Source organism: Balaenoptera ricei, chromosome 20, assembly GCF_028023285.1.
Source record: "Balaenoptera ricei isolate mBalRic1 chromosome 20, mBalRic1.hap2, whole genome shotgun sequence".
NCBI classification, from domain to species: Eukaryota; Metazoa; Chordata; class Mammalia; order Artiodactyla; family Balaenopteridae; genus Balaenoptera; species Balaenoptera ricei.
This window is the reverse complement of record NC_082658.1, coordinates 5,346,539-5,374,132: the sequence shown is the minus strand read 5'-3', so window position 1 is coordinate 5,374,132 and position 27,594 is coordinate 5,346,539. Positions and strand designations below refer to the sequence as shown.

General features: G+C 51.1%; 1 protein-coding gene across 8 annotated transcripts in view; it reads left to right on the top strand.

Moving 5' to 3' along the window:
• Positions 1 to 27,594, top strand: part of SLC39A11 (solute carrier family 39 member 11) — a 424,377-nt gene that overhangs the window by 346,658 nt on the left and 50,125 nt on the right. For all 8 annotated transcript variants that reach the window (XM_059908944.1, XM_059908941.1, XM_059908947.1 and 5 more), the window contains one exon: positions 9,175 to 9,244. In XM_059908944.1, coding sequence (XP_059764927.1) covers positions 9,175 to 9,244 — 70 coding nt within the window. The remainder of the gene's footprint in view (positions 1 to 9,174; positions 9,245 to 27,594) is intronic.

The window sequence follows — 27,594 nt, the reverse complement described above, 5'->3', positions numbered from 1 at the left end:
GTTGAGTCTTTGGGCTGCAGATTGCAAAGCGAGAACTCAGAGTGGTGTAGGAGAAAAGCGGGGTGTTGAAAGGATGTGGGTGCACCTCAAACACACGAAGGAAGGATGGAGGTGCAGCCGGGCTTCGGGCTCCAGGGATGGATGAGAAACATAGATACGAACACCTCCGGGCCAGTTCTCTTGTTGTCAGCATGCCTGCGACACTCTCTCCTCCTGTAGGTCAGCTTTGTCTACAAGGTGTGGAGAGCCAGGACAATGACAGCTTCTGAGCTTTCCATCCTGTGCGTGAGGCGCCATGGCTGTGCGGACAGGTCCACGCCTCATGATCCGGACCACGTGGGGCCCACCCTGAGGAGCCCGCGGGCCCTCACCTGGCAGCCCCAGAACTGGGGTGTGCAGGGCTGAGAGTTAATTTCCTCCTGAGTTAACTTCCCTGTAAGAAAGCAAGTACCCCTCCCCTCCCCCCACTGCCCCCATTAGCTACATCATTGTGCTACACCGTCTGCCTTCGATGTACCAGAACATAGCAGTGATCTGAGACGTCAAAATCTTTCCCTTGCCTGGTTTCTGGAGATGCTTTGGTGGGAGTCAACTATGGGGCATGATAATGGGGATTCTTCATCATCCTAAAAGAACTACCAGAGTCTAATTTTGTTGAAAAGTCCTCCAAAGGGATTTAACAGAGCCTTTCCTCCCATTTTCTTGAGGCTCTCTAGTCCAGAGGAATTACAAAACCATGGCTAAGTACCCCTCCGCACCTCCAGACGTGTCCCCCATCCAGGCGTGTCCAGGAGTTAGGACGCCGCTTGCAGGGCAGAGTGCAGCCAGGTGCACCGACAGCGGTGTAGGTGTGACTCTAAGGCAGCTGGCCCCGGGCTGCCCTTCCCCGCAGCGAGGCTGCTCGCCCCGGCCTGGGACGGACCCAGGCTGCGGTGCCTCTTCGGGTGGAATCAGGGGAGGAGGAGCAGGGGTCAGTGGCCGTCCACTTCCTGAGGGCCGATAAATCCTCTGGGTAGGACCCTTCGCAGTTCGATCCTGTCGGTTTTCGAGGGGCGCAGAGTGGGTGACACCAGCATGCTGCTGGGGGACAGCTGACTCCCCGGCTCACCTGCCTTTGCCTTGCCCAGACATCCCGGTCCTTTGTGGGGAGGAACATCCTTTTCACGAAGCGGGTGGCAAGCTGGGTTATCTGCTGTGCCCGTGCACGTGCTCGCTCTCAGCCTCGGACGTTTCAGCAAGGAGGGTATCTGGCTTAATTCCCCCTACGACTTCCTTCCAGTGACACTCTGAAGTGGGAGTGAAGCCATGGGAGTAGCTTTTGGCTGGAGTGACTGGAGGAGCATGGTTTTCTGGGTCCATCGTTGTGTAACGGGAGCCTAACTGCGGACAGTAGAATATGCACGAAACCAAAAAACACCCAAAACCCGCACACTTGCAAACATCAATGAGGAAGTTATTTCAATTAGAGCGGGACTCACGTTAGAGTATCTTCAACTATGGACGTCTCTTAATATACTCCAAGACATGTCTTTATTGATACTGCTAAGAATTGGAGTTCAATTCAACTCTTCTGGAACACCGCTATTTTTCATCTTTCCCAACACTTAACTTCATCCGCTATGAATAGCAGGGTTCATAATCCATGGTAGAAAAGTGCGTCGAACTACTTTTTCCAAAAAAATAACACTAAGTTGATAACTTCCATTCTCTAGAGGGCCTTTGCGAAACCCTATAGGAATTCTGTGGCAATACCTGGCTGGGCTATACCAACATTTTGTTTAATAAATGTGTAGTATCATCAGAGTTCCCACCTTCCTGGGTTTCCTTCCCGCTAGAAATCTGCGGCCAAAGACAGGCCAGGCAGGGGGTTTAGCATATTGGGGGCCAGTATCCCCAGAAGGCTCAGCCAAGCTATGGGGTCAGAGTGGGAATGAAGGCAGCAGGACTGCCCCACTGGTGTGTGTAAGCCACACACGTTGACCCGTGATGGCCAGGGAACCCCTACTGTCATGTGATGTGACACGGCCCCCTCACCTGGCCTGGTACCCGTCTCCCAGCTTAGTGACAGTGCCCAGATGGGCAGGAGCAGAGGAGGAATCGAAGCTGAACTCGCCCGGCACCCTTGGCGGCTACTGAGGCCACCGCCATGGCCGCCATGGTCCCGTCCAGCAGCAGATACGCTAAGATGGTTCTTTCTCTATTTTCAGTGAGTGACCTGGGAACGAATAAGTGGATGTTCAGACTTTCTCCTAGAACTGGGCCCACACGTAATGTTAAAGGGCTAGACGGGACATTATGAGGCTACCCACTCCATTCTTCTCACCTCATCCTTCTCTCCCCATCACAGCCGTCCCTGACTGGGGAGTAGCACCACCTTCAGAGACCAGTTCTCCACCCAGGGGAGGGATATTCTCAGCCTCCCTTCAACGAGCTAATCATATGTTTCAAAACCCTCTTCCCTCCCCTTTTCCCTTGCCTAAAGCCCTCTGGCTGCAATTTGACTCGTTTTTCTCTTGTTCTGTCCTCAATGGAGAAGGGGATGAGTAAGCCATCCTGTTTCGCATCATTTCTCCACCTTTTTTTTTTTGGCTGCACGGCCTGTGGGATCTTAGTTCCCCGACTAGGGATTGAGCCCGGACCATGGCAGCGAAAGCTCCGAGTCCTAATCATTGGACTGCCAGAGAATTCCCCATCTCTCCAGCTTTGAGGTTTGTCGTCGTCATTGTTGGTGGCTGTGTTGAATATTTCTTAAGCCCCCACGAGATGTTAGCTGCTGTCTTAAATTTAATATTTAAAAAAATATTTCCAGAACTCATTAGGTTGGATCATAGGAAATTGCTGTTTTATAGTTCCAAAAAAAAAAAAAAAAGCAACAGTTAAATAGGGAAAAAAGTCATAACATCACTCCTCATTTCTTGCATTGCTGTTGTTACCCAGAACAAGAGAAATGAGACCCCACAGGCTTCAGCCCTGGTCAGACCACTGAGTTCCATTGCAGAAGCTCCACTCTTGCTGAGATCATCTGACAGCTGGACCCACATTCAGAGGAGCACAGCCAGGCAGGAGGAAGCAGGATGTCCCCACAGCAGCTCGGATTGCCCTGTTTCCACCCCAGCAGGGATTTCAGCTGAACCAAGATAACGCCCTTTCTCTCTACCCCACACAGGCATTCCTTCCCATCCACCCATGGGACCCAATGCCCATGAATGTCAGGCAAGGCCGCAATCACATAGGTGTCACTGTTTTTGGAGGCTGGAGAGGTCTCTTACAGAAGATCTGTGAGCTCCACCCCATGTGCTTCAAACTAAGAGCTTCTAAGCCCTCAATTGAAAAAAAAATACTAGTTGCTATAGTCTGAATGTTTTGCATCCGGCCCCCCAAATTCATATGTTGAAATTCTAACCCCCAAAGTGATGGTATGAGGAGGTTGTGCCTTTGGGAAGCGTTTAGGTCATGAGGGTGGAGCCCTCAGGAAGGGGATTAGCGCCCTTAAAAAAGAGGCCCGAGAAATCTCCCTTGCCCCTTCCAGCATGTGAGGACACAGAGAGAAAGCACCATCTGAGAACCAAGAAGTAGTTTCTCACTAGACACCCAGCCTGTCAGCATCTTGATCTTGGACTTCTAGCCTCCAGAACCGTGAGAAATAAATTTCTGTTGTTTCTAAGCCACCCAGAAGCCAGTTTACAGTATTTTGTTATAGCAGCCTGGATGGACTAAGACACTAGTTTTTTTTGTTTGTTTTTTGTTTAAAAAAAATTTTTTTTAAATTTATTTTATTTATGGCTGTGTTGGGTCTTCATTTCTGTGCGAGGGCTTTCTCTAGTTGCGGCAAGCTGGGGCCACTCTTCATCGCAGTGCGCGGGCCTCTCATTATCGCGGCCTCTCTTGTAATTGTGGCTCACGGGCCTAGTCGCTCCACGGCATGTGGGATCTTCCCAGACCAGGGCTCGAACCCGTGTCCCCTGCATTGGCAGGCGGATTCTCAACCACTGCGCCACCAGGGAAGCCCAACACTAGTTTTTAACCGTTCACTTTCCGACCACCTACGTAAACTCCAAGAGCGTTCTAGAATAATTTAAAATTTTTGTGAAAAGTACCCCTTGATGGGAGGGGATGGTTGGGGGGAGGTGTTACTGGCGTCTAGTGGGTAGAGGCCAGGGATGCTGCCCAACGTCTTAGGCTGTACAGGCCAACCTCTCAGAACAGAATGTCAGCAGTGAGAACCCCTGCTGGGTGCATACCATCCTGTAAGCAAAGCATTGTCATCCTTCTTTCCTTTGTACAAGAACCGTAAATCATATACCAGGATTTGAGCCCAGGTCCGTCTCAACAAAAAGCCCAGGCGCCTCCATCCCCACCGTGCCCCAAGGATGAGGAGAGACGGAGATTCAGGAGGGATGGGGGATGGAGAGAGGCCGCCACACCCACCTTCCAACGCCCCCCGAGAAGATTGGAGCAGGGGTGTGGGGTTGGAGGAATCCGCTTTAGAGCTTATTCTCAAGTTTGCCCTTAGGACTCTGCCTCACCCTGCATCCCGGGGGCTTATAACCCCAGGTTTGGAAGTTTGTTTTCCTTCGGTCTGCATCTGAATTAATGGCAGTAGCAGTGAAAAGAGGTCTGGCTTACTAACAGTATTCCAGCCACTTTGGATTCTTGTCTTAATTACCTCCCTAATTTGCACGTTTGGTGGAAGACCTGGGGGTGTGAATGCCAGTCGCATTTTTTCCGCTGCTCTCTTTCATCCCGCGGGTTCCTTCTACCATCTGTTGATCTTCAGTGTCTGCCTTCATTCCCTTATTTATGTTCCGAGTGGGTCATTTGTCTTGGTTTCTCATTAGTTTTGCCCTCAGGTAATCCCTCCACCTTCAGAGACGGTAACAATTACATTCCCTTCCTCCATCACCTCTTCTTCCTCTCCTTTACTCTAAATCCAGGGGGAGACGGAGTTGGCCACCTCCTAAGGCAGCATGTGGTGTGCGTTTGGCGGGGGTGGGGGGGTGGGGGGGCATGGTACCCACTCTGGGCGTGGCCAAGGTACAGGGCTGGGCAGAGGCAGGTTGTGTTCACTTTGCCCGCAACCTCTTTAGGATACAGATATTCTGATGCCAGCCCTTGCCGCCCACACCTGGGAGAAAACCACAGCCCACGTCAGCCAACTGGGGTGGTGGGGGGCCGGGGGGGGACTGAGGGTCAAGCCTGGTTCTGCCCCTTGATGCTGTGTCACTGTGGGCGAGCCCTTTCTCTCCTGCATTAGTTGGGTAACCTAATGAGCCGTTGTGAGCATTAGTAAACCAAGTGCTGCTGGCTGCTTGCTAAATAACTAGAAAGGGTTAGTTTGCCAATTAATGTTAGGTCCTGTCCTCAGGACCGCACTATCATTAACATTAAAATGACTAATTAGAGCAAAATCTTTAACAAAAGAGCCACCAGCTGTTGTTTATGGTTTAGAAAAGCAAGTTTTTTCAAAGGGAGGGATTTGCCCCTCTGATGTCAGGAAACCCCTGGTCAGTCTCTGCCTAGCTTTTGACACCTGGTGAAGAACCTCGCCCTGGAGACCCACACTTACCAATGGGAGTGGGTTGTGGTCTGGGCCGTGTTGGTACAAAACAAGGTGAAGAACAGCAGGCTTGTAAACGCTGGGCTCCCCGAAGGTAGGAGACGGGCCAGGTGGAACCGCCTCAGGTGTCCTCTGACTTTATCTTCTCGGGACCATGGCCAACTCCTGAGATGCAAGGGCTGCACAAAAAGAGGCTGCCTCCTTCCCAATGGCAAGGGTGCCTGACACCCTCAGATGTATTCACCCCAGCCCGTCCTGAAATTCAGCTCTCGGCAATATCCGGCACCTCACCTAGGACACTCATTCCTTTTGAAGCTTGTCAGATGCATCAGGCAAACCTGAAAGTGTTGAACTTGTATCCACCCCCCTCCCTGGAGTGGTGGCTTCTGCAGAGCCCACCCTCAGAGGAAGTTTCTGAAAGAGAAAGAAAAGGACAAGCAGCTGTAAAGAATGAGAAGCCTGGACCTCAGAATCAGAGCCCAGCTGGGCGCTCAGACCAGCTCATCGTCACCTTTCCTCTCTGATCCGTAGAGTGGAGGTGACGGCTCCCACCTTCAGTTCATGAGCTTCTGCCTCGGGGCATGGCCTAGAAAGGGCCGCCAGCCCCTCATTTCTCCAGAGAAAGACCACAGAGAGACTAAGATCTTGAATTACAAGGCCTACTTTGGAACCTAGAGTCATCCTAGAGGATAGGCTTGGTGAATGAAGACTCAGCCTTTCTTAAGAATTGATATCAGGCACCTAAAAATAAATAAGATTTTAAAACCTTGATCTTGAAAAGTCTGGCTGCTCTGGCAGCGCTGACTCGGCTGCTGCTTTAGCCAAGAGCTGGTAGCGGGGGCTTCTCTGCACCTGCTGTGGTGTGTGTCATGCACGCAGGGAGCCCGGGCCCAGGAGCCTCCATCCTGCTGTCTGGTTCTGGCAAGACTCCCAAACCCCTGGCTTCTGGATCTGGCAGTGGCCCAGGAGTCGTGCCAGGCGGTCTCTGGGGTTTCCTCCACCTCTGGAGTCCTAGGACTCTGTATCCCATGGTCGGTTGTTACGAGAAATGTGGGGAGATGTTTGCTGAGGCATCAGAATCCCAGATGCTCAACCAACAGCCTCCAGGGGCCACAGCTGCCCCACAAGGTCCCCACGGGACCAAAGCACAGAGCGTAAGGGTAAGGTGAGGCAAAATGGAACACTTCATGCTTTAGCAGGGTCTTTGGGCTCCAAGCCTCATTGTGGTCTCCTGGCGAACCAAACTGGGTCACAGGTGAGCTCTTTGGCCTCACCATGGGACAAGCCACCCAGAGCCAGTATTATAATCCCAGTGTCCTAGGCCCGCTCCAGGACACATGGACAAAACAGGACACACGGACAAAAAGGGGCAGTTTAAAGGGCAGTGAATCCCAAAAGAAGACACGCCCTTCTCACTCGGTAGATTTTGACCTCTTCCCTCTTCGTAACAAAAGTTCCTCCTGGCCCCAAGCCCTTGGTCTTGATTCTGACCAATATTGGCTATTCTCTTTCCTATTTGGACTGGGGTTGCACTCCCCCATAGATGTCAGAAAGGGTCTTAACATTGTGCTTCTACGCCATTGATCCCAGGCCACTGGGGCAGTTCCTTCCTTTCCTCCCTTCCTCCTTTCCCTCCCTCCCTCCTTCCCTTCCTCCCTTCCTTCCTTCTTTCTTTTTTATAACCCTTCTTACCTCTCCATCAGATATATGCAGACCAGCACGGCTCTTCCACATTTGATCAGGGCGTTGGTGAACTTGGCAAGCTCACTCCTACTGGACAGGACTCGGAAGATCCTCTGTCCATCCCCAAGCTTCAAGCTACACTATGGTCACACCATCTCAGAGCAGCCTGTAAGAGTCCCTGCCATTTGAGGTTGGATCGTCAATGTCTGTGATGACGTCATTGGGCCACCATATCAACCTTGGACTTCTCGTTGCACGAGCTAATAAAACCCTATGTGTTTAGGTCCGGGGTCATCAGACTCTTTCTTTAAAGGGCCACATAATAAATATTTTAGGTTTTCAGACCATTTGGTCTCTCATTACTCTCTGCTGACATAGCACAAAACAGTTACAGACAATTCATCAACAAACAAGCACGGCTGTGTGCCAATAAAGCTTTATTTATGGGCACTAAATTTTGAATTTCGTATAATTTTCATGTGTCATGAAATATTCTTTCCTTGATTTTTTTTTTTGATTATTTAAAAATGTAAAAATCATTCTTACGACTTCCCTGGGGGCGCAGTGGTTAAGAATCTGCCTGCCAATGCAGGGGACACGGGTTCCATCCCTGGCCCGGGAAGATCCCACATGCCACAGAGCAACTAAGCCCGTGAGCCACAACTACTGAGCCTGTGCACCACAACTGCTGAGCCCATGCACCTAGAGCCCGCGCACCACAACGAAGAGTAGCCCCCGCTCGACGCAACTAGAGAAAGCCCGCGCACAGCAATGAAGACCCAGTGCAGCCAAAAATAAATAAAATAAATAAATTTAAAAAAAATCATTTTTAGCTTGCAGGCCATACAGAAACAGGCAGTGGGCTGGATGTGGCCCCTGGGCTATAGTCTGCTGACCCTTGGTTGAAGCTGCTGTTCCGTGGATTTTCTGTTTCTGGCAGCCTCGTGCAATTTTATGTGACGTAGTGATGGGGATGAACCTTTTTTTTTTGGCAAGCATTTTTTAATTAATAAAAAGGATTAAAACAGTCAAATTCAAATGAACTCTGGGACTCAAAAACTTCTAGTTTCTAGTTGCAAAATCAACACATAATGGAAAAATCCAATGACATTTAAAAATGTAAGATCCATTTTTTAAAAATAAATTTATTTATTTATTTTTGTCTGCATTGGGTCTTCATTGCGGCGCGCGGGCTTTCTCTAGTTGTGGCGAGTGGGGGCTACTCTTCGTTGTGGTGCATGGGCTTCTCGTTGAGGTGGCTTCTCTTGTTGCGGAGCATGGGCTCTAGGCACGCAGGCTTCAGTAGTTGTGGCACGTGGGCTCAGTAGTTGGGGCTCACGGGTTCTAGAGTGCAGGCTCAGTAGTTGTGGTGCATGGGCTTTGTTGCTCCCCGGCATGTGGGATCTTCCTGGACCAGGGCTCGAACCCGTGTCCCCTGCATTGGCAGGCGGATTCTTAACCACTGGGCCACCAGGGAAGCCCAAAAAATGTAAGATCCATTTTTTTATGGAGTTCTTTTACTTGCATTTGCAAATACAGCGGTGCACCCATTTCAGAGATTAGCCTTAGCAAGATCTGCTTTTAACCTGTATTGTGTCACATCAAAATGCTGTTGTTCTGATTTCTTATGGAAGAAGTGAAGAAACTGCTTGCTCTTAACAGCTAATTAAGTATAAGCCTGTTGAGTAACTATAAAGTATGCAAAAAAGACCAGGGGATTTGCCAATGTGATGAAGTGTGTAACTGGTTCCATGGTGTCCCAGGGGTTCCCCCACCAAGCGAGTTGGGCCATCACCCAACCCCAAATGGACAGCAGTTCTAATCCAGCCCACAGGAGTCTGCTGGCTTTGGCTTCTGAGCAAGCTTCGATTCTACATGCATGTATTATAGAAAAATGATTCCTAACCCGTTGTACTTTTTTGTGTCTGTTTCAGAGGGTCTTGCTGTTGGAGTTGGATTTGGAGCTGTAGAAAAGACGGCATCTGCTACCTTTGAGAGTGCCAGGTAAGCCGACACCTAGTGCCTTAGAGCGTGGCACTGCACCCGGTGGTGCCCGGAAGTGCCTGTTGCCTCGGGTGAGCTGTCTGCACATAACTGTGCAGCAGCCCCAGCCCCCCAGGTCTGACTGGCGGAGGCGAGGAGGAGGTCAGGGACCCTCATACCTGAGAGAGGTACTCTATCAAGAAGCAGGTTTACGCCACGTTTTTCCAATGAGCTGTCTGATGGGTAACCGTTTTGAAAACCAACCATGGATATAATCGCATGCTGTTCTCCAAACGCTTTAAATGTATAAGTACATGATAAAGACAGTGTCCTGGGGGGACTGGTTCCAGGACCCACCGGCGGATACCAAGATCCTCGAATGCTCGAGTACCACGGTCGGCCCTCGGTGTCCACGGATCCTGCCTCCGCAGGTTCCGCATCCGCGAACTCAGCCGTGGGGGGATGGCAGGATCCGGAGGCCCAGCTGTACCTCGAAGGCAGCAGCTGACGCTCCTCACCGCTCTCTCCTTTAGAAGCCCTCGCTTTCTCTTTCTGGCCACTGGCCTCTCCGGGTTGCCTCCCTCTTCCGTCTGCTTCTTCACAGGCTCTTCTGCAGGTTCGTGTCCTGCGGCCCGTCCTGAAATGTTGATGTCCCCCAGCGCTCCATCTCTAGGGCACCCTTTCTTCTCACTTAGTGCACTCTCTCTGGGGATTCTGCCCCATGCCCATGGCTTTATTTTCCATCTGTTTGCTGGTGATGCCCAAGTTGATCTTCTGCCTAGATTTTTCCCCCGAACTTATTCTTACGGGTCCGGCCACCATCCGTATGTCTCCGCTCGGGTATTTCGCAGGATCCCTGCACCCAGCATCTCCAAAGTCGAACTATTGTCCCCATCCGCTGTCATGCAAAACCCCAGGGTTCCCCATCACCACCTGGTACCCGGTCGACCAAGCCAAACTCACTGTCATCCTCGGCTTCCTGTTTCCCCTCGTCTTCCCTAGACAATCAGCAGGCCTTGTAGATTCTTCCTTTCCTCTCGCTCTGTTGAATTACAGGGCCTAGATAAGGCTGCAGGCTTGGGACCACAAAGAGGCATCATGGAGATAAGCTACCTGGTCCACCTGTGCCCACAAAACCACGAATACTACAGCCTCCAGGCTGAAGGAGGGCGGGTGGAGCCTTCTGTCCAAGGGCGGCAAACTCCGACGCCTGTAGAGAACTAAGAGGTAACAGATAAGTGCAGACAGGCAGGTGGAGACAGTTGGGAGTGGCGAGGACAGAGGTGAACTTCGAACAGACGGCACGAACACTGTCTAAAAGGTGCTCGAAATCACAATTATTTTGAAAACATAATTCAGGTCAAAGAGATGGTCCAGGGGCCCCTGGTTTCTGTATCGAAACCACACATTTCTCACTCCACTGCCCTCTGACTGGTATAATCTCAAACTCTACTTTTTACCCGCCTAAGGCAATGGCACCACCTCCTTTAATGATCTGCCCTGTGTCTAGGGATCATGGTTGCCAGGAACTCATTCCTCACGGAATCCCTTTCTCCCCTCTTCCCTCGTTCCCAACCTTGCGTGGGGCCTCTTTACAGCCCATCACCTCCTTTTCTCGATTCCCTCAGCTGCTCTGGGGCCCCTGTGTGTCGCTGTAGTCACTGAATTCTAATGCTTCGTGTTGAGGGACGTGTCTGCTCCACGAGGCCCCGAATACGCGTGCGGGCTGGCACAGTTCTAGGTTGAGATTTTCTCTGTTCTCAATTCTTCTTCCTGCCTGTTGGACTCCCAAGTCACTTCCTTGCCCTGACTCCAGGGTCATCATTAACAAGATGCCTGTGGCGAAAATCACAGGAGCCATGGATGGGGAGAAGCCTTTAGAATGTAAGAAGTGTCACCAAAATCCAGGGCTGATTGTGATTCGTCATGCCCTGCGGGCTGCTCTTCCTGACCCGGGCCGGGGAGGGGGAGTTGGGCTTTGTCCCCCGGTACAGCCGTTTTGATCTTGACTTGGTTTAGACCACAAGGAACGACAGGGGTGGGCAGTGTTGGGCGGTGGGGGGGGGGGGCACGTGCTAAGGAGCCCTGCGGGGCTGACCCCTTAAGCATCCAAAGGCCAGGTCCTCCCAGAACTTGGGGAGCTGCACGTGCTCCAGAAATGTCTGTGCCAGCGAGTGACAGCCCAGCCCCATGCACTGCGCTCACGGGCCCGGCTTCCTGTCTGGTGGCACCATGTCTCCTGCAACCTCAAGATGTCAACTCCGATGTCCCTCTATTCTGTCACCTGCACTTTCTGCTAACCTTTACGTTTCTGAAGAAAGCAGAGCGAAAGCCTTTCCAACCCAACTCCCCCCTTCCCTAGGCCAGACAGATCCTCTCTGAGTTACATAAACCCTCAACGGGGCTCTCCAGCTGGGATCGGGCTGGGGCGCTGGACTGGGTATTTTCAACCTCATAAAACCCTCTGATAAACAAGCATCCTTGGGGGGGTTTATGCCCCTACACTCCACCCACCCCCGTCACAGCCGGTGGGCAGAGCCGTTAGAGCTTTGCCCGCATCACCACTGTGTCCAGGGTATCAGGAGTAGGGGTGGGGGGAGAGCATGTTCACGCAGGCCACAGAGAGGGAAAGAGGGTGACCTCATGCAGACCCGCTGCTTCAGCCTGTCTTCCCCACTTACAAATCCATATATAGTTTGTGATTTGGGTTCTTCCTTTCAGATTCCTCTGATCTTACTCTTCAGCGGTAAAACTCAGAACAGCCCCCAGGCAAGGCTTGTAAGCCTTCTCAGCCCTTAGCTCATGCTGCAGACCAGGGTTTCGTGGGAGGGAAAGGAGGGAGGGAGGGAGAAAAAAAGGAGAAAACAGGCTAACACTGAGGGGAGGGGTGCAGAAACAGTCATCAGACGATTAAATACATCTTTTGAAAGAGCGAGGTTTTGCTTTTTAGAATTCCAATTCTATGTAATTAACAAGCGACACACCTAAAGCACAACGTGCAAAGGTGGCAGATAGAGGAATGAAAGAAGACGCAAGGTGAATGCTGATCAAAAGAAAGCAGGTATTACAATGTCAGTATCAGACCAAGCCGACTTCAAGGCAGACAGCTACAGAAAGAATAAAGGTCAGTACTTAATGAAAAGAGAAACAATGTACCGGGATGACAGAACGATCCCGCATCCGTAAGCTTCTAGCAACATCAGCCTCAAAATGCTCAAGAAAAATTGTCAGAATTGCAGGGCACAGCAGACAAAACTGCAGTCATGGTGGGGAGTACCATTCCCCTCTCTGACACTGATAAAATAAAGCGTTACCAAATGTACATAATGGACACATGTAGACCCCCAACCCAGCAATTAGAAAAACTTAAACATTCCTTCCAAGCACATGTGTGTATGTTTCCCAAAACTGATTACAGTACTGTGCCACAGAGAAAGTCAGAACACCCCCAGATCAATACCATTCAGACCACACTCTGACCTCAGTGCGATGTAATTGAAAATCAGTAACAAAAGAGATAGCTAAAATAATTGGTTAGTGGGCGGTGAAACCGTCAGGTGCCATAAGATGAGCACAGGGAGGGATGCAAACCAAATTACCTAAGAAACCAGTGGACGAAGGGCAAGGTCTTCCCCCATCTCAGGGGCGCTTCATAGAACGGGTGGCCTTAAAACAGGAGCGTGGCGGCTGTCCGCCTGGAGAAGCGGAGGTGATAAGGGCAGTTAGTACTGCGAGCTGGTGGGTGGGTGATGTCACCGAGATGGGATTCGTGTGGCGCTTTGTGGAAGTTAGACTGAAGGCCAAAGAAAAAGTGCGTTCTTCAGCAAGAGGCTGACAGCCTTGGTGGGTTCCAGTGCCCAGCAATGTTAAAGCCCAGGAGGAGACTTAAACATTAGTCTGGCTCAGTGGAATACTTTTGGGGGGAAGAGGTAGACAGATCCGTGTGAAGAACCCAGCAATTGAACAGATGCTATTGACACCACTGCTACGTGTTATAGCAGCTGCGAGGAAGATAAGGGATGAGTTGACGATGGTGGGAATGAAGAGAGATTGATGGGAAGAAAACGTTTTAAGTGCAGAACAAACAGGCAGCATTTGTCAACCGACTCTGTTGTCGTGTGGGAGGGAGAATTCAAGTTCGGGAGACATAAGTAATCACATAGGTAGCTGAAAGGGGCTGAGAGGGAAGGAGGGATGGGTCTGCATGGATTCGGGAAAAGAAAAGAGTTAGCTGGCAAATGCCTGGGACGTGTGGACCAAGCTAGCTGAGCCAGAGAGAGTTCTCTGTTCATTTAGCGGAGGGGTCGGCAAATGATGGCGTGTGGGACAAATATGGCCCACACCCGCTTCTGTAAATGAAATTTTATTGGAACACAGCCATACCCAAGTTCCCCATCAAAGGCTCTGACACCAGGAAAGAGGACAGGTAGGGTCCCAGCATATAATTTGTGTACGGCTGCTGCCATCTAGTGTTCCGATGCTGTTACTTCATCACCTCTATGGAGCGCCCCCGCCCCCGGCCCTCTTCCACCTGGCCCACCTTCCTCCTGCACTAGATAGCCTACATCGTCGGGGGATCCCTTCAGAATTCAACATCCCCTGAAGGATGACGAGTCTCAGCCAGCAAAGGGCCGCCTGTAATTCAAGGGAAACACAGCTTTCTTCTTTCTGATCTGGTCCCACAGCAATTTCTTTGGGTTTCACCGCAAAGAAATTCTTCAGACCTCCTGTCCTTGGGGAGTTGGCTGCTTCAGCGGTTTTTCCTTTCTGAAGTGTCATTACATCCAGAGCACGCGTGCCCCGGAGAGGAAACATGCCCTCCGCTCTCACTTAACTCCGTCGCAGGCATAATTCAAACCAGCAGGGAGAGCGAGGTGATTTATGCGCCAGCATTTCACTTCACACGTTGCTTCCTACTTAAGCTTTGACTTAAGCACAAGTCGAGAGGCGTTTGTAATCCGGGAGCACGCCCTGACCGACAGGTACCGCAGGCATCCCGGAACAGGCTCGGGCAGAGGACCCTGGCCGCACACCTCACGGCGCACCACGCAGAAGCCACAGAGCGTAGCCTGGATTTTTGGTTTTTTTCCTGCTGAGCGCCCCGACCAGCCGATGCTAATCAACACCCAGACGCTTAGCAAAGGACGCCTGGTAGCTTAGCCTGCATTCGGACCTAACATAGCTCGTTGAGTTACACATGCAGGCATCAAAATAAATTTTAGGGGGTGTGTTTGCCCCTCGGATCAAAGAGTAAAGCAAAAGTCAGGTATATCTTTCTGCCCGGCTTCTAAACCAGTTATGCCTGTTGAAATAGCAGCGCTCGTTTAAGACAGCAGCTGCTAATCAGCCAAGCAGCCGTTTGTTTCGAAACAAGGACAAGCAGTCGATGGGTACGTCTCTGTGCGTAGACCCGTGTGTGCGCATCCACCTGGGCAAGGTGTCCCCCTGCTTCCGCTCAAGTTTATTCAGGGAAACACGTGGCGGGGGGAGGGGATTTAGGGAAATAAAAGATGCGCTTTCTCATTAGAGTTCGCCCAAGCGTCTCTTAAGGAGCAGGCTGGTCTCCCAGTGTCCCCAGGCCTCCCTGTGGCGGGACCGAGTTCCCAGACGAGACCGTCTCTTCCTCAAGGCTGCCCATCTTGCCCCCCTCCCTGCCCACTGAACTGGGTCTCAGCATTCGCCGGGGAGGCGGGAGCCAAAGCCCAGCCTAGGCTCCCTGGAGAGTGGTCTCTAGCCTGAGACGTGGAACCCCGGCGTGAGGACACGCTCTGACTCAGCCAGCCACACCCGTGCTGTCCTCCCCACCACCCCTCCCTTCCATCACGTCAGCAGAATTGGAAGGAAATTCTTGCACTGTTGCTTATTTGCAGTAGCAGGTGGCACGTTAGCAGATATGGTTTAGTATATGCAAACAAGCCCTTCTCTTGAACCCATCAAACCACCTTGCCTGGAATTCTAGAGTCATCTACTGACAGCTCCTTCCCGAAACTTCTTCTTTCCGGTCCTCCCACACAGCTGCTCGCCTTACCTTGAATTATTAAGAGCGTTTGGCAGTGGTGGAGGGCAGGCCGTGGTTGGCAGACAGTGCCACCGTGCGGTAGTGGGACGTCATAGCTTGACTCTGGGTAACACGCACCTGGCCATCTGCCCGCGTCTTTGGCTCTTACTACCGACGTTTCAGTTTCCACGTGTGTCACGTGAGAGAGGTGGGTTGCATCTGTGGTTCTAAGACCACCAGGCTTTGTGGGACAATAAAAATGTCCCCCAGGCACGTGAAGACTGATGTAGAAATACCACCTTTTATATTTTGCAAAGTAAAGGCGTTGAGAGAAAGCTGCTCTCACTGCCAATCACTCTCTCTTAGAAATTGTATTATCACCAAAATTAGTTCATAAACTCAGGATAGAACAAAGTCCTTTCTGCCCCCAAACAGGAACTTACTTCTCTCTCTCTTTCTTGCTCCATTCAAATTCACGAAAACCTTGTGCAATAATAATATGTAATTATGTTCTTAATACAAATTAGTCTGTTAAGTCCCATTGGCTAATGCATAAAGATGACCTTGACTCTCCAATTTATTCTACTACTGTCTTTTAATCTATGTTGAAAATCCAGTTTCTCTAAACCAGGATGATGTATTTTTTATTATTTTCTTTTGTGTTTTTCTTCCCTATCATCTTTCCGTGTACACAGAAGCCATCTCGGGGTGGGGAGAGAGGAAGTCACAGCCTCAGGAAGGATCTTGATTCCTGAATTACTAGTTTTATCCAAAAAAGAGAGCAGTTTAGCTTGGGAAAGAATCTGATCCTGGAAAAGGGGAAACTCCATTTAATTGATTAATTTTTTTCCCGCTGCTGTGTGGAAATGGGGGCTATAGGACAGGGTGTAAATCTTGACATGGACACCCATGAAATATGCTCATTTGCCCAAAACGGGGTTTGCGGTGTGAGCTGAGAGAAGTCAAGGAACACAGGCAACTCCAGACCCTTGTCCTCTGCTCCCACGGCCGCGAAGAAAGCAGATGCTCACACGTGGGGAGGGGGTGGAGCGCCCCCTGCGGGCAGCTGCGCACGTGCGCACGCGGGGAGCCCTGAGGACCCAGTCAGTGAGGCCCCGGGGTTGCACTGGGGGGATGGGGGTGGGGAAGAGGACCGGGACCCGCGCTCCCCAGGCCCCGTGATGTGGCACAGGCGCGTTCCCAGAGGGCGGGGGCGGCAGCAGAAGCGGTAGGCGCGAAGCGCCCTCTCCCAGCTCTGAGCTGGGGCGCCCGTGGGACTCGGGGCTGTTGGGTAGCGCTGCAGGGTTGGGACACGGCTCTCTGGGGAATGAGGTGGCTGAGCAGTGCCTGTGTGAGGGCAGCTCGCGTCTCCGACCTCGTCACCATCCATCCAACCCCACCCCATTTGCGCTCCGGGCAGAGGGCCAGGTGCCCACAGGGATGGCTCCCAGGCTGCCTTCTCTTTCCCCATCCCCGCCGTTCATGCCGGGTGGATGCTGCAGCAGGAATGAAGCCTCCTACCTGGCTCCCAGTGGCACCGTTGAGCCCAGAGCCCTGGAATGCAGGCGCATGGCACCCAGCTGTGAGCAAACCCAGAGTCAACCCCGGCCGGCTTCCAGACGGGCCGGTAAAGAGCTGGGCACGGCATCCTGCCTGGGAGCGACTTAATCCCCCTCCTGCATCCTCCCCTTCTACCCACCCGCTTCTCCCAGGGCACAGCCGCAGAGCTGTGCAGCCCTCACCACTCTCTGCTTCCAGAACATTCTCGTCACCCCCAACAGAAACCCCACACCCACGAGCCGTCAGTCCCCCTCCCTCCCTCCTCATAGGCCCTGGCAACCACGAACGAGTCTACTTTCTGTCTCTATGGATTTGCCTGTTCTGGACATTTCATGTACATGGAATCAAACCATGTGTGGTCTTTCATGTCTGGCTTCTTCCACTTAGCATCATGTTTTCCGGGTTCAACTGTGTTGTAACTCCTTTTCATGGCTGAAGAATATTCTGTTGTATGGCCGTACTACATCAGTTAACAGAGGTTTGGGTTGCTTCAGCATTTTGGCTATTACAAATAGTGTTGCGGTGAATACTGGCATACAGGTTTTTGTGTGGACATAGGTTTTCATTTCTCTTGGGTACATACCAAGCAGTGGAATTGCTGGGTCGTATGGTAACTCTAAATTTAACGCTTTGAGGAAGGGAGTTTTAAAAATGACCTTCTATGCCAAAACAAAAGGATCCAGATTAGGCCAAGAGTTTATTTTAACCTTGAAAGTTCCATTCCCCAAACATCATCATCGCAGGAGCCCTTCCCAGGGCCGATCCCCTTCCTCTCGGGCCTTAAACCACAGGAATGCCGAGTGTTACAACCATAGGTGGTCTCCGCCGTGTGCTTGCTGTGTGCTCCGTTCTGCACTGTCCTCGCTCTTCGTTCTCTTGTTGGCTTTTCCATGAGAATACTCATGGGGGAAGGACCCCTGAGTTGCCCCATTTTACAGACAAGAAAGTTGAGGCACCGAGAGGTGCTCTGTCCACAGCCTCAGAGCTGGTAAGGCGAAGGGCCAGGTATGTTCCTAGGTCTCTGGCTGAGGACCTAGCCCTCTCCTGGAGCATGTGGTGGCCTGTGAGGTGGTTTGGCCACGATGAGAGGCTGAGTGACAGAGCCCGTGGGGAGTGGGCAGGCAGGTCTTGCTTCCCGCTGAGCTTCCTTTGCTGCAGACCCTTTTGCGTAGGTGCGTGGTTGGGGGTGGGGGGGGAGGAGGGTATGGAAGAGCCTGGATTCCGGAGCTAGGCAACCTGGCTTCACACCCCGGCTCTGCCACTTACTGGCTGTGCGACTTTGATGCGTTGCTTTTTTTTTTTTTTTCCCTGTGCCTCCGTTTTCTGGTCTGCAAAATAAGAATAATAATCGTTTCTACCTCAATGGGTCGTTCTGAGAATTAACTGAGTTTATACGCGCAAAGCCCCGACACAGGGCCGGCGTGTAGGAAGGCTGTATACAGTGAGGCTGTGATGTTTGCTTCCTGGCCTGCCTGTTTCAGACACTACACTCCAGAGAGATGCCCAGCCCACCCCTGTCCCAGCCCGGGCTCCAGGACAAGAGCTCCCTGTCCCCCCTCACCCCGCCCCCCCGAAAGAGAACCGGTTCAGAAGCGGCTTCCACAGTCCGTGTGGACCCAGCACGCAGGCCAGAGGCCCGGGTCCAGGACGCCAGGGTCTCTAGGTGTTGCTTCTGCTCTCCCGTGTCGTGGGCTCCATGCCTGACACTAGGCCTTAGTACCCTCCCCTCCGTCCCCCCTGCCCCCCCTGCCCCCCCCCCCCCGCCTTGGCCCTCCCAGGCTGATTTTGCTGTCGTGTCTCACCGCGGAGTTGGCGTGCTGGTTGACTCTTGCCCTGGTCCTGCTCAGTGAATGTAGCTATTTGTCCATCCCGCACCCTCACCTGGAGCCTCTTCTCTACCCTACGGGGGACCCAGGACCGGGCTGGGAGTGGGCTGCTCTACACCCGGCCTCGACGGCCCGCCTGAATTCTGCAGGTGGTTTTCTAGCGGGCAGCCCCGTCCAGACGGCACGAGCTGCTGCTTCCCTCTTGCCCCCCCCCACCCCCCCCACCCCAGTTCTCTGGACTCACTCTCAGGCCCCCCCGTGTCACCGCACGAGTTACACGCCCAGAACAGGGAGGGAGGCCCTGAGTGCCCTCCTGTGTCTGCCCGGAGGCAGCCCCTCTCCAGCAGCAGCACGAGGAGCCGTTTATACCGGGCCCCTCCCCCTGCACGGCCCCCGGCCATCTCCACCCAAGTCCCCGGCGACAGGGTTGGCCGTCTTGGCACGGGGGACCGATCTCTACACAACGTGCACTCTGTTTAGCCTGAAGCAGGCTTCAGGGGAGGCTCGGACCCCGCAAGGCTCTTTGAGAACAGCAGCGTCGTTTCTCTGTGGCTTTCCCAGGCGCTGGAGATGACACAGACTTTTCCCTCCTCTAGTCCCATCGCTGCCCGGTCCATCCTCCTGGACAGCTCGTTACAAGCGGCGAGAGGCCGAGAGCGACTGTGCTTTTCAGAGCCGTGGGCAGCGTTCGGTTGGGCTGCTGGTGTTGACTGCACTGCATTTTGCCGGGCCAGCCAAGAGAGGCAGCTTGGGCGCATCGGTGGGTTCGCCACGTGGCACTAGTGGCTGCCTTTAGGGGCTGTTTACATGCACTGCTCAGTCTTTACTGCCATCCCAGTAAAGAGGGGAGGACACAGAGCCCGGGAACTTTCCCTGAGGTCATGCTTACGGCAGGTGGCACGTTTTGAATTAACACCTCTGCCCCTGCTGGCTCTCTCACCCCACCCTTGCCTCTGGCAATCATGGGACAGTCACGAAAGCTAACATGTACTGAGTGCTTTCCACGTGCAGATCCTGTGCTCCTTGACTTCTGGGGAATTCACTAATCCTTAAAGCCGCCTGTGAGGGAGAAATCACTGTGCCCATTTTACGGATGCAGGATGTGCCCCAAGGCACAAGGGAGTGAGGGCAGAGGCAGGATTTGAGCCCAGGCAACCTGGCCCTGCAGCCTGTGCCCTTAACCCTGACACCCTCCTGCCTCCTGTGACCGTAGAGGCTTGAAAACTGGCCCCCAAAGTGGTGTGGGAAAGGAGGTCAGCGCCGTTGTAAAAAGTGTGTAATTTCCCATTGTAAGCACTTTGAGCGTCGGCTCCAGGAGTTCTGATTCCACTGTCCAGTGCGTCTTTAAAATCATGTCTCATTGGGCGAGTTGGGAAACAGAAGCAGATGTGAAAGCTCTTCAGGGAGGGGCAGGTTTTCCAGCCAGCCTCACTGGCAGCAAACATACATGTTCAAGATCGTGTGGCACATCACTCCTGGCATTTGTTGCCACAGTAGGGAACCGTAACCCTTGCCAGGTGCCTCCAGGCAGCAAGGGCTGAGGGGAAGAGGGAGCGAGAAGAGAGCGCTGCAAAGAGACGGCACCAAGATGCTCGGGGCGGCCGCTAGGTCATGACCAACTTCCAGCTAAAAAGGTAAAACAAAAAAAAGGTCCAACCACAAAATTCTTTGGGACTTCACCTCCTGGAAAGCGGACAGACGGCTGGGCTGGGTCACTGCGAGGCCAGAGCTCCCCAGGAAGAGTTACCTGCCTACAGGCTCCAGGACACGGAGAGGTGGTGGTGGGGGGGGCGGGTCTTTAGAACGACGGTGTTGTAGTAGAATGGCATCCCCCAGAGAAGAATGTTGAGTCCTAACCCCCAGTACCGAGAACGTAACCTTAGTTGGCAGGAGGGTCTTTGCAGACGTAGAGAGTTAAGATCAGATCACAGTGGATTAGAGTGGACCCTAAATCCAATGCGACTGGTGTCCTTATTCGACAAGGAGAAAAGTCACACACAGAGGAGGACGCCGGGTGACAACTCAGAGACACCCCGAGGGGAGACGGCCACGTGGTGATGGAACCAGAGATCAGAGTGACACAGCCAGAGGCCAAGAAATGCTACCGGCCACCGCCCGAAGCTGGAAGAGCTAAGGAAGGATCCTTCCCTAGAGATTTCAGAGGGAGCATGGCCCTGCTGACACCTTGCTTTTGAGCATCTAGCCTCCAGGACCATGAGAATAAATCTCTGTTGTCTTAAGCCACCCAATCTGTGGTCCTTGGTTACAGTGGCCACAGGGAACCGATAGATAGGGTCTCCCCAGTGTCCATCCACATCTTCCAAGCCCCACTAGGCTTTCTTCACCTCCTCCCGCGGTGGATGGAAAGCTCTGAGCATGACGCTTGAATCCATCTTCTTCTCTATCCCGATGCATTTTGTTTTCCCCACCCCTTTGCTGGTCTTCATTTCCTATTTCAAAAGGAGGCTCGGGTTTGGTTTGGTTTTAGTTTTTTTTTTTTTTTTTTTTTCCTTAGGCCTCTCTCAGTTCAATTTGAACCCAACTGGAGGAAAGCAGCAGCTTTCTCCTTTTCTGAGAGGCTGCCTTCAGACGCTGGCCCGTGGGAGTCGGGCTGTCCCCTGCACTGGAGCTATTAAACTGTCATAAGAAAGAGGCCTTTGTCACGGGGAACACGGCCCTCGGCTCAGAAACAGAGACAGATTGTGCCAGAAAACAAACAACAGGAAAAAAGGTCCAACCACAAAATTCTTTGGGACTTCAGTCATCGGCTTCTCACTTGTTCTTAAAAGACAAATTTCCTTTCTTTGGTGTTAAGTCCATCAGATAGGTCGTCGGGTTTTTAGTTCTGTCCAGAACCGAGGGCTGGGGGCCTCCACCCAGCTCCCTGTTTGCAAGATGTCATGCCTGCCTGCCTGCAGGTAGGGGAGTCGGAGGTGGCCCTGGACCTGCGCAGGGGGTGGGGTGAGGTTTCGCAGGAGACTGAGGGCCTGACTTAGTTTTCAGTGCAGGAAAGGGGGAAGCGATGAAAAAAGTCACAGAGGCCAAGTTACAAATGTCATGTTACAAATGCGTGGTGACCTTCTGACTTAGCATTGGCTCTGGCAGAGGCCTCAGAGAGCCTCGTTTCATGCAGGAGAGGAACAGAAGGACAGTGACATGCCCAAGGCCACTTCGTTCCCTAATGTCACACCACTGCTGCCTGCTCAAGACCACTGGCCAAAATGCCCCTTGACCCAGCCTGGCACCGGGAACTGCTGCGGCCCGAGCCTTCTGTTTGGCACAATGACCTCAGCCCCCTCCGGGCCAGCTTTCGCCCTTGACCATCTCAGGGTGGGGTGTGGGAGGGCAAATCAGCATTTTCAACAGGGTTCCCCTGTGCTGGGTTGCACCCCACGGCGTGAGAACCACGGTTCTAGAAGGAAAGTGGAGAAGAAAGGCTTAGGGGACCCCCCCACCCCGTTCCCACTGTCCCTTCCGAAGGGTGTTATGCTTCCCAAGGCTGCGGCTTTCCTAAGTCAGGGGAGAGAGGCACCGCTTCAGAGAATGCATCCTCTTAAGGCCAGCATTTCATTGCAGGTGAATGACAACGAAAGAAATGCTGGCTTTTTATTGCAGGAGGGCAAAAGACCACATAATTGGCAGGACCTCATGCAAAATGAAAATGCAGGCTCTCTTGTTCAAAAAGCAGGAAAAAAGCTTCTTCCTTTGTTCTGTGATGTCTCTCTCAACCTGTCATGGTGTTTTGTTTCATTTTATTTTTAAAATTTGTAATTGTGGTAGACTATACATAGCATAAAATTAACCATTTTTAAGTGTATGATTGTGTCATTAAGTACGTTCCCATTATTGTGCAACCATCATATTCTTCATCTCCAGAACTCTTTTCATCTTTTTTTTTTTTGTTTTGGCTGCGTTGGGTCTTCGTTGCTGCGCGAGGGCTTTCTCTAGTTGCGGCGAGCGGGGGCTACTCTGTTGCGGTGACTTCTCTTGTTGTGGAGCACGGGCTCTAGGCACGTGGGCTTCAGTAGTTGTAGCACATGGGCTCAGTAGTTGTGGCTCGAGGGCTCTAGGTGCACAGGCTCAGTAGTTGTGGCGCATGGACTTAGTTGCTCCGCGGCATGTGGGATCTTCCCGGACCAGGGCTCGAACCCGTGTCCCCTGCACTGGCAGGTGGATTCTTAACCACTGCACCACCAGGGAAGCCCAAAGAACTCTTCTCATCTTAAAAAATTAAAACCCTGTCCCCATAAACAACAATCCCCCATCCCCCTACCCCAGCCCCAGGCAACCACCACTCTACTTTCTGTCTCTAGGCATTTGACTGCTTACTCTATAGGGACCTCAGAAAGGGAGTCATTTCATATTTGTCTTTTTATGACGGGCTTATTTCACTGAGCACGATGTCCTCAAGGTTCACCCGTGTTGTAGCCTGTGTTAGAATTTCCTTCTCTTTGAAGGCTGAATAATATTCCGTTGTATGTATGGACCACATTTTGTTTATCCATTCCTCTGTCGACGAACACTTGGGTTGCTTCCACCTCTTAGCTTAGCTATTGTAAATAGTGCTGCTGTGAACACGAGAGCACAAATATCTCTTTGAGACCCTACTTTCAATTCTTCTGTGTGTGTGCCCAGAGGTGGAATTGCTGTACCACGTGGGAATTTGATTTTTAGTTTCTTGAGGAACGTTGTCATGGTGCTTTTTATCTGCTGTTTAAGGCAGGGGTGCTTTCTGGAGGAGTGCAGACCCTCATAGGCTCCCAGGGCCCCACTTGATCATGGCTGGGTGCCTGGGGAGTGTGTGTCCGACCCTGACCTTCCTGGTGCCCAGGCCCCTGAGTGGCTGCCCCGGTTACTCAGCCCTGCATGAAGGAGAGCAGAAAGAAATTGGAGGAGAAAAAGTGAGCGTCAAGGAGCTGTGGTGTTGCCAGGTGAGGTGATGTTGAATATGTACATATAAAGGTCTGTGATTCCAGACTTTTCCGTCAATTGTTGTTCGACCAAGTGAACCTCTCATGGTTGGCCTCCTGCATCCACGTTCCCTCTTCAGCCAGGCAGGTGGGCAGCCCCGAGGACCCAGGTCTGAACCTGGGGCAGGGGCAGGAGGTGCACAGTTTGCGGGCTCCTGGCGGGCCCACCTTCCGGCCAGGTTCAGGGAGCAGCCCCGTGATTACAAAGGGTTACTGTTCTCCGGGGTCTAAACACACGCAGTGTTCAAACTCAAGCTTTCTTCTTTAGCCTCAGTTTCCTCATCTATAGAATGGGGTTGCCTTGAGGAGTACACAGCCGAGAAGGTCAGTCTCTTCTGGGCAGCTGGCACTTGACCCTCGGGAGCTGTTAACAACCCCAGCAGCTGGTTTGAGGGTGCAGGCGGCTGTGGCTGCAGCATGTGGAGACCCCCCCACCCAGGGGCTGGCTGGTAGCTGGGGGCGCATGTCTCTCTTCTGACTCTAGGTCCTTACGGCATCTGCTTGTTGGTGATACACGAGCAGTTTATGTCACTAGAGAACCATGACGTCGTCGCTGCAACCTGTGTGCCGTATAACATGTGGACATCTCGGTAACGCCACATGCCGGTCCATAACCTGGGTCTTCTGCCGCCTTAATACACTCTGAGAGTTTACCCGAGTCCCCACCTAAAGACTAAAAAGGAACCTGGCATGACATGCCCCTCGGTGTGTACCAGACAATGCTTGAAAAATTAACATTTGTTATACCCATTATAAATATACCTAATAACATATTTTGGTAACAGCTTTATTGAGATATAATTCACATACTGTGTAATTCACCCATTGTAAGGTACACAGATTGGTGTGGTTTTTAGTTTATTTACAGAGTTGAGCAGCCATCACCGCAGTCAATTTTAGAACATTTTTATCACCCTCAAAAGGAAAAAGGAACTCTGTACCCTTTAGCAGTTGCCTCTCCCCATTTCTTTTTGACCCCTTCAACCCCTAATCTACTTTCTATCTACAGATTCTCCTATTGTGGCCCCTCTCGTTGTAGATAGATAGATAGACAGATATTTAGGTATATATGGAACTTTATAACATGCGGTCCTCTGTAACTGGTGTCTTCCACTTAATATATATATATATATTTTTAAATTATAGACTATCAAGGAGGAAGGAGGGCTTATTTATTTATTTAATTTATGGCTGTGTTGGGTCTTCGTTTCTCTGCGAGGGCTTTCTCTAGTTGTGGCAAGGGAGGGCCACTCTTCATCGCGGTGCGCGGGCCTCTCACTGTCGTGGCCTCTCTTGTTGGGGAGCACAGGCTCCAGTCGCGCAGGCTCAGTAGTTGTGGCTCACGGGCCCAGTTGCTCCGCGGCATGTGGGATCTTCCCGGACCAGGGCTCGAACCCGTGTCCCCTGCATTGGCAGGCGGATTCTCAACCACTGCGCCACCAGGGAAGCCCTAATATAATGTTTTTAAAGTTAATCTATCGGGGCTTCCCTGGTGGTGCAGTGGTTGAGAATCTGCCTGCCAATGCAGGGGACACGGGTTCGAGTCCTGGTCCGGGAAGATCCCACATGCCGCGGAGCAACTGGGTCCGTGAGCCACAACTACTGAGCCTGTGCTCTAGAGCCTGTGAGCCGCAACTACTGAGCCCACGTGCTGCAACTACTGAAGCCCACGCACCTAGAGCCCGTGCTCCACAATAAAACTGGTAAGAGTGGACATCCTTGTCTTACTCATGTTCTTAAGAAGAAAGATTTCAGTCTTTCACCATTAAGTATGATGCATGATGTTAGCTGTGGGTTGTTCATAAATGCTCTATGTCAGGTCAAGAAAGATCCCTTCTCTTCCTAGTTTGTTGAGGGTTTTTATCATGAAATGGTGTTGGATTTTGTCAAGTGCTTTTTCTGCATCTATTGAGATAATTATTTGGTTTTCATTTTTTTAATCCTATTGATATGGAATATTGCATTGATTTTCAGTTGTTAAACCAATCTTGCATTCCAGGGATAAATCTCCCTTGGTTATGATGTATAGCTTCTTTTTATACGTTGCAATATTTGGTTTGGTTGAGGAATTTTGCATCTATATTCATAGGAAATATTGCTCTCTAGTTTTATCTTCTAGTGATGTCTTTGTCTGGTTTTAGCATCAGGGTAATGCTTAGAGTCCAATTAGATATAAGGGATGAGAATGACTGACTAGAAAACCTCCTAATGTTTTTGGATTTGTACAGCTAGATGTTAGTGCCTCTCACACAGATTGGGATTCCAAGGGAGAAGAAGAGAATGGTGAGTTTGATCATTTAGTTAGGAACAGAATATGAGAACCCTTTGGGTTTTACCCTGCTGACCCAGCAATTGCTAATCAGTACTAGGGAAAGTATGGCTCATGACCAGTGCCTTCTCTGGGATAGTTGGTTGGCCTGTCACTTACCCTCGAAACTCTCCCATCTACATTCTGTTCAAAGAATGCAGGAGTAGTTCCTGCTGTATACGATGCGTGTACAATATCGAAGTGAGACTCGTTGTCAGACCCCTCCCCTGTGCTTGGCTCCCACCTTGATACTCAGTTTCTGACCTGGGTTTTAGGTTCTGGCTATGAATTCCTTCAGCCTGGATTCTGACCCCATTACCCACCTGGTCTATGGAGACAGAAGTCCTCATCCTTCGTGCACTCCATGGGCGCTGAGCCTCACTGCCCCAGGCTCAGATGGCATGTTCTGCATGCTTGAACCTGCTTCTTCTCCTCTACCTTTACCTTCACATGGACTCTTTAAACTGTCTTGTCTGCATGAATTTTGAGCTGCTTCTCTGTTCCTCCTCACTGGTACTGCCTTCTCCCATTTCCCCTTATCGACGGGATCTTGACTTTTGTTTCCCTACCTGGGGTTAACTCTTCTTACATGCTGTCCTGATACCCACCGACCTCACCTCTCCCCATTACTCCTACAATGTCTAGTCTGTCCATATTGTCGGTCCTGGCCTTCCCTGGCCTGTCCCATCCTGCTGCTGGTCATGTCTCAACTGTGACCCATGGTATTGACTTTCAAGGTAAAAATTCAATTTGTTTCCCTCTGTGGTTTAGTTTAATACATGAAAGCATATCCTTTGACCAAGGGTCTTTATAGATGGAGTAACAGGGAAGTGCTACAGCTTTCCAGGGGAGGATTACCTGTAAGCTTACAGGATTACCTGTAAGCTGTCTGGAAGGTTCCTCATATCACCCAGCAAAGCATGGGAAACCTTTCAAAGCAGACCAAAAACTCAAACCTCGGAATCACAAGCACTGCTTTCTGGTAGGGCCATATCCAAGATTTTAGCTGGTTCTAACGATACATCAAATGTTCTTTCCCTGTTACCTTTTAGAAGACTTTCTATTTAAAAAATGAGAAGTGGAAAAGGATAGATTAAAGATAGATTAAAATGAGACAGAGGGCAAGTAATAGGTGTGTTTGGTGGGATAGATCACTCTGAGATTTCCATGTGTTCCCAAAGGGGCAACCAGATCAATTAGAATAGGAACAACAATCAAAGCTATAATGAAAAATTTTAGGGACCTGGAGGGGGAAAAAAAGTCTGAGGATGCAGTGGAAGAGAACTTACCACATTTCAGGTAAATTTAATGAAAAGAAACTCACAATTAGACATATCCCTGGAAATTTTTTGAATTACAAAGGTAAATAAAATGTCACAAAACTGTCCAGGTAGGACAAGCAGGTTACTTATAAAGGGATTAAATTCAGATTGATCAGAAACTAGCTCTAGTGAAAAGGGACATTCATTGAAAGGATACAGGAGATTAGGAGCAAGAAAACCAGCAGCCTAGTGAACAACTGAAATAAGGTCTAGAAAATCTCTCTCATACACTCACATGCACATACTTACGTACATTCTTTGCATTTAATGCACGGCTCAATAAGGCAGTCAGTCAGTCAGTCCGTAATATCTTTGCCCAACAACCACTGTCCATTGAGTACACCTCTCTCTGTTAAATTTTAATTAACTGAGAAAGGGAAGATATTT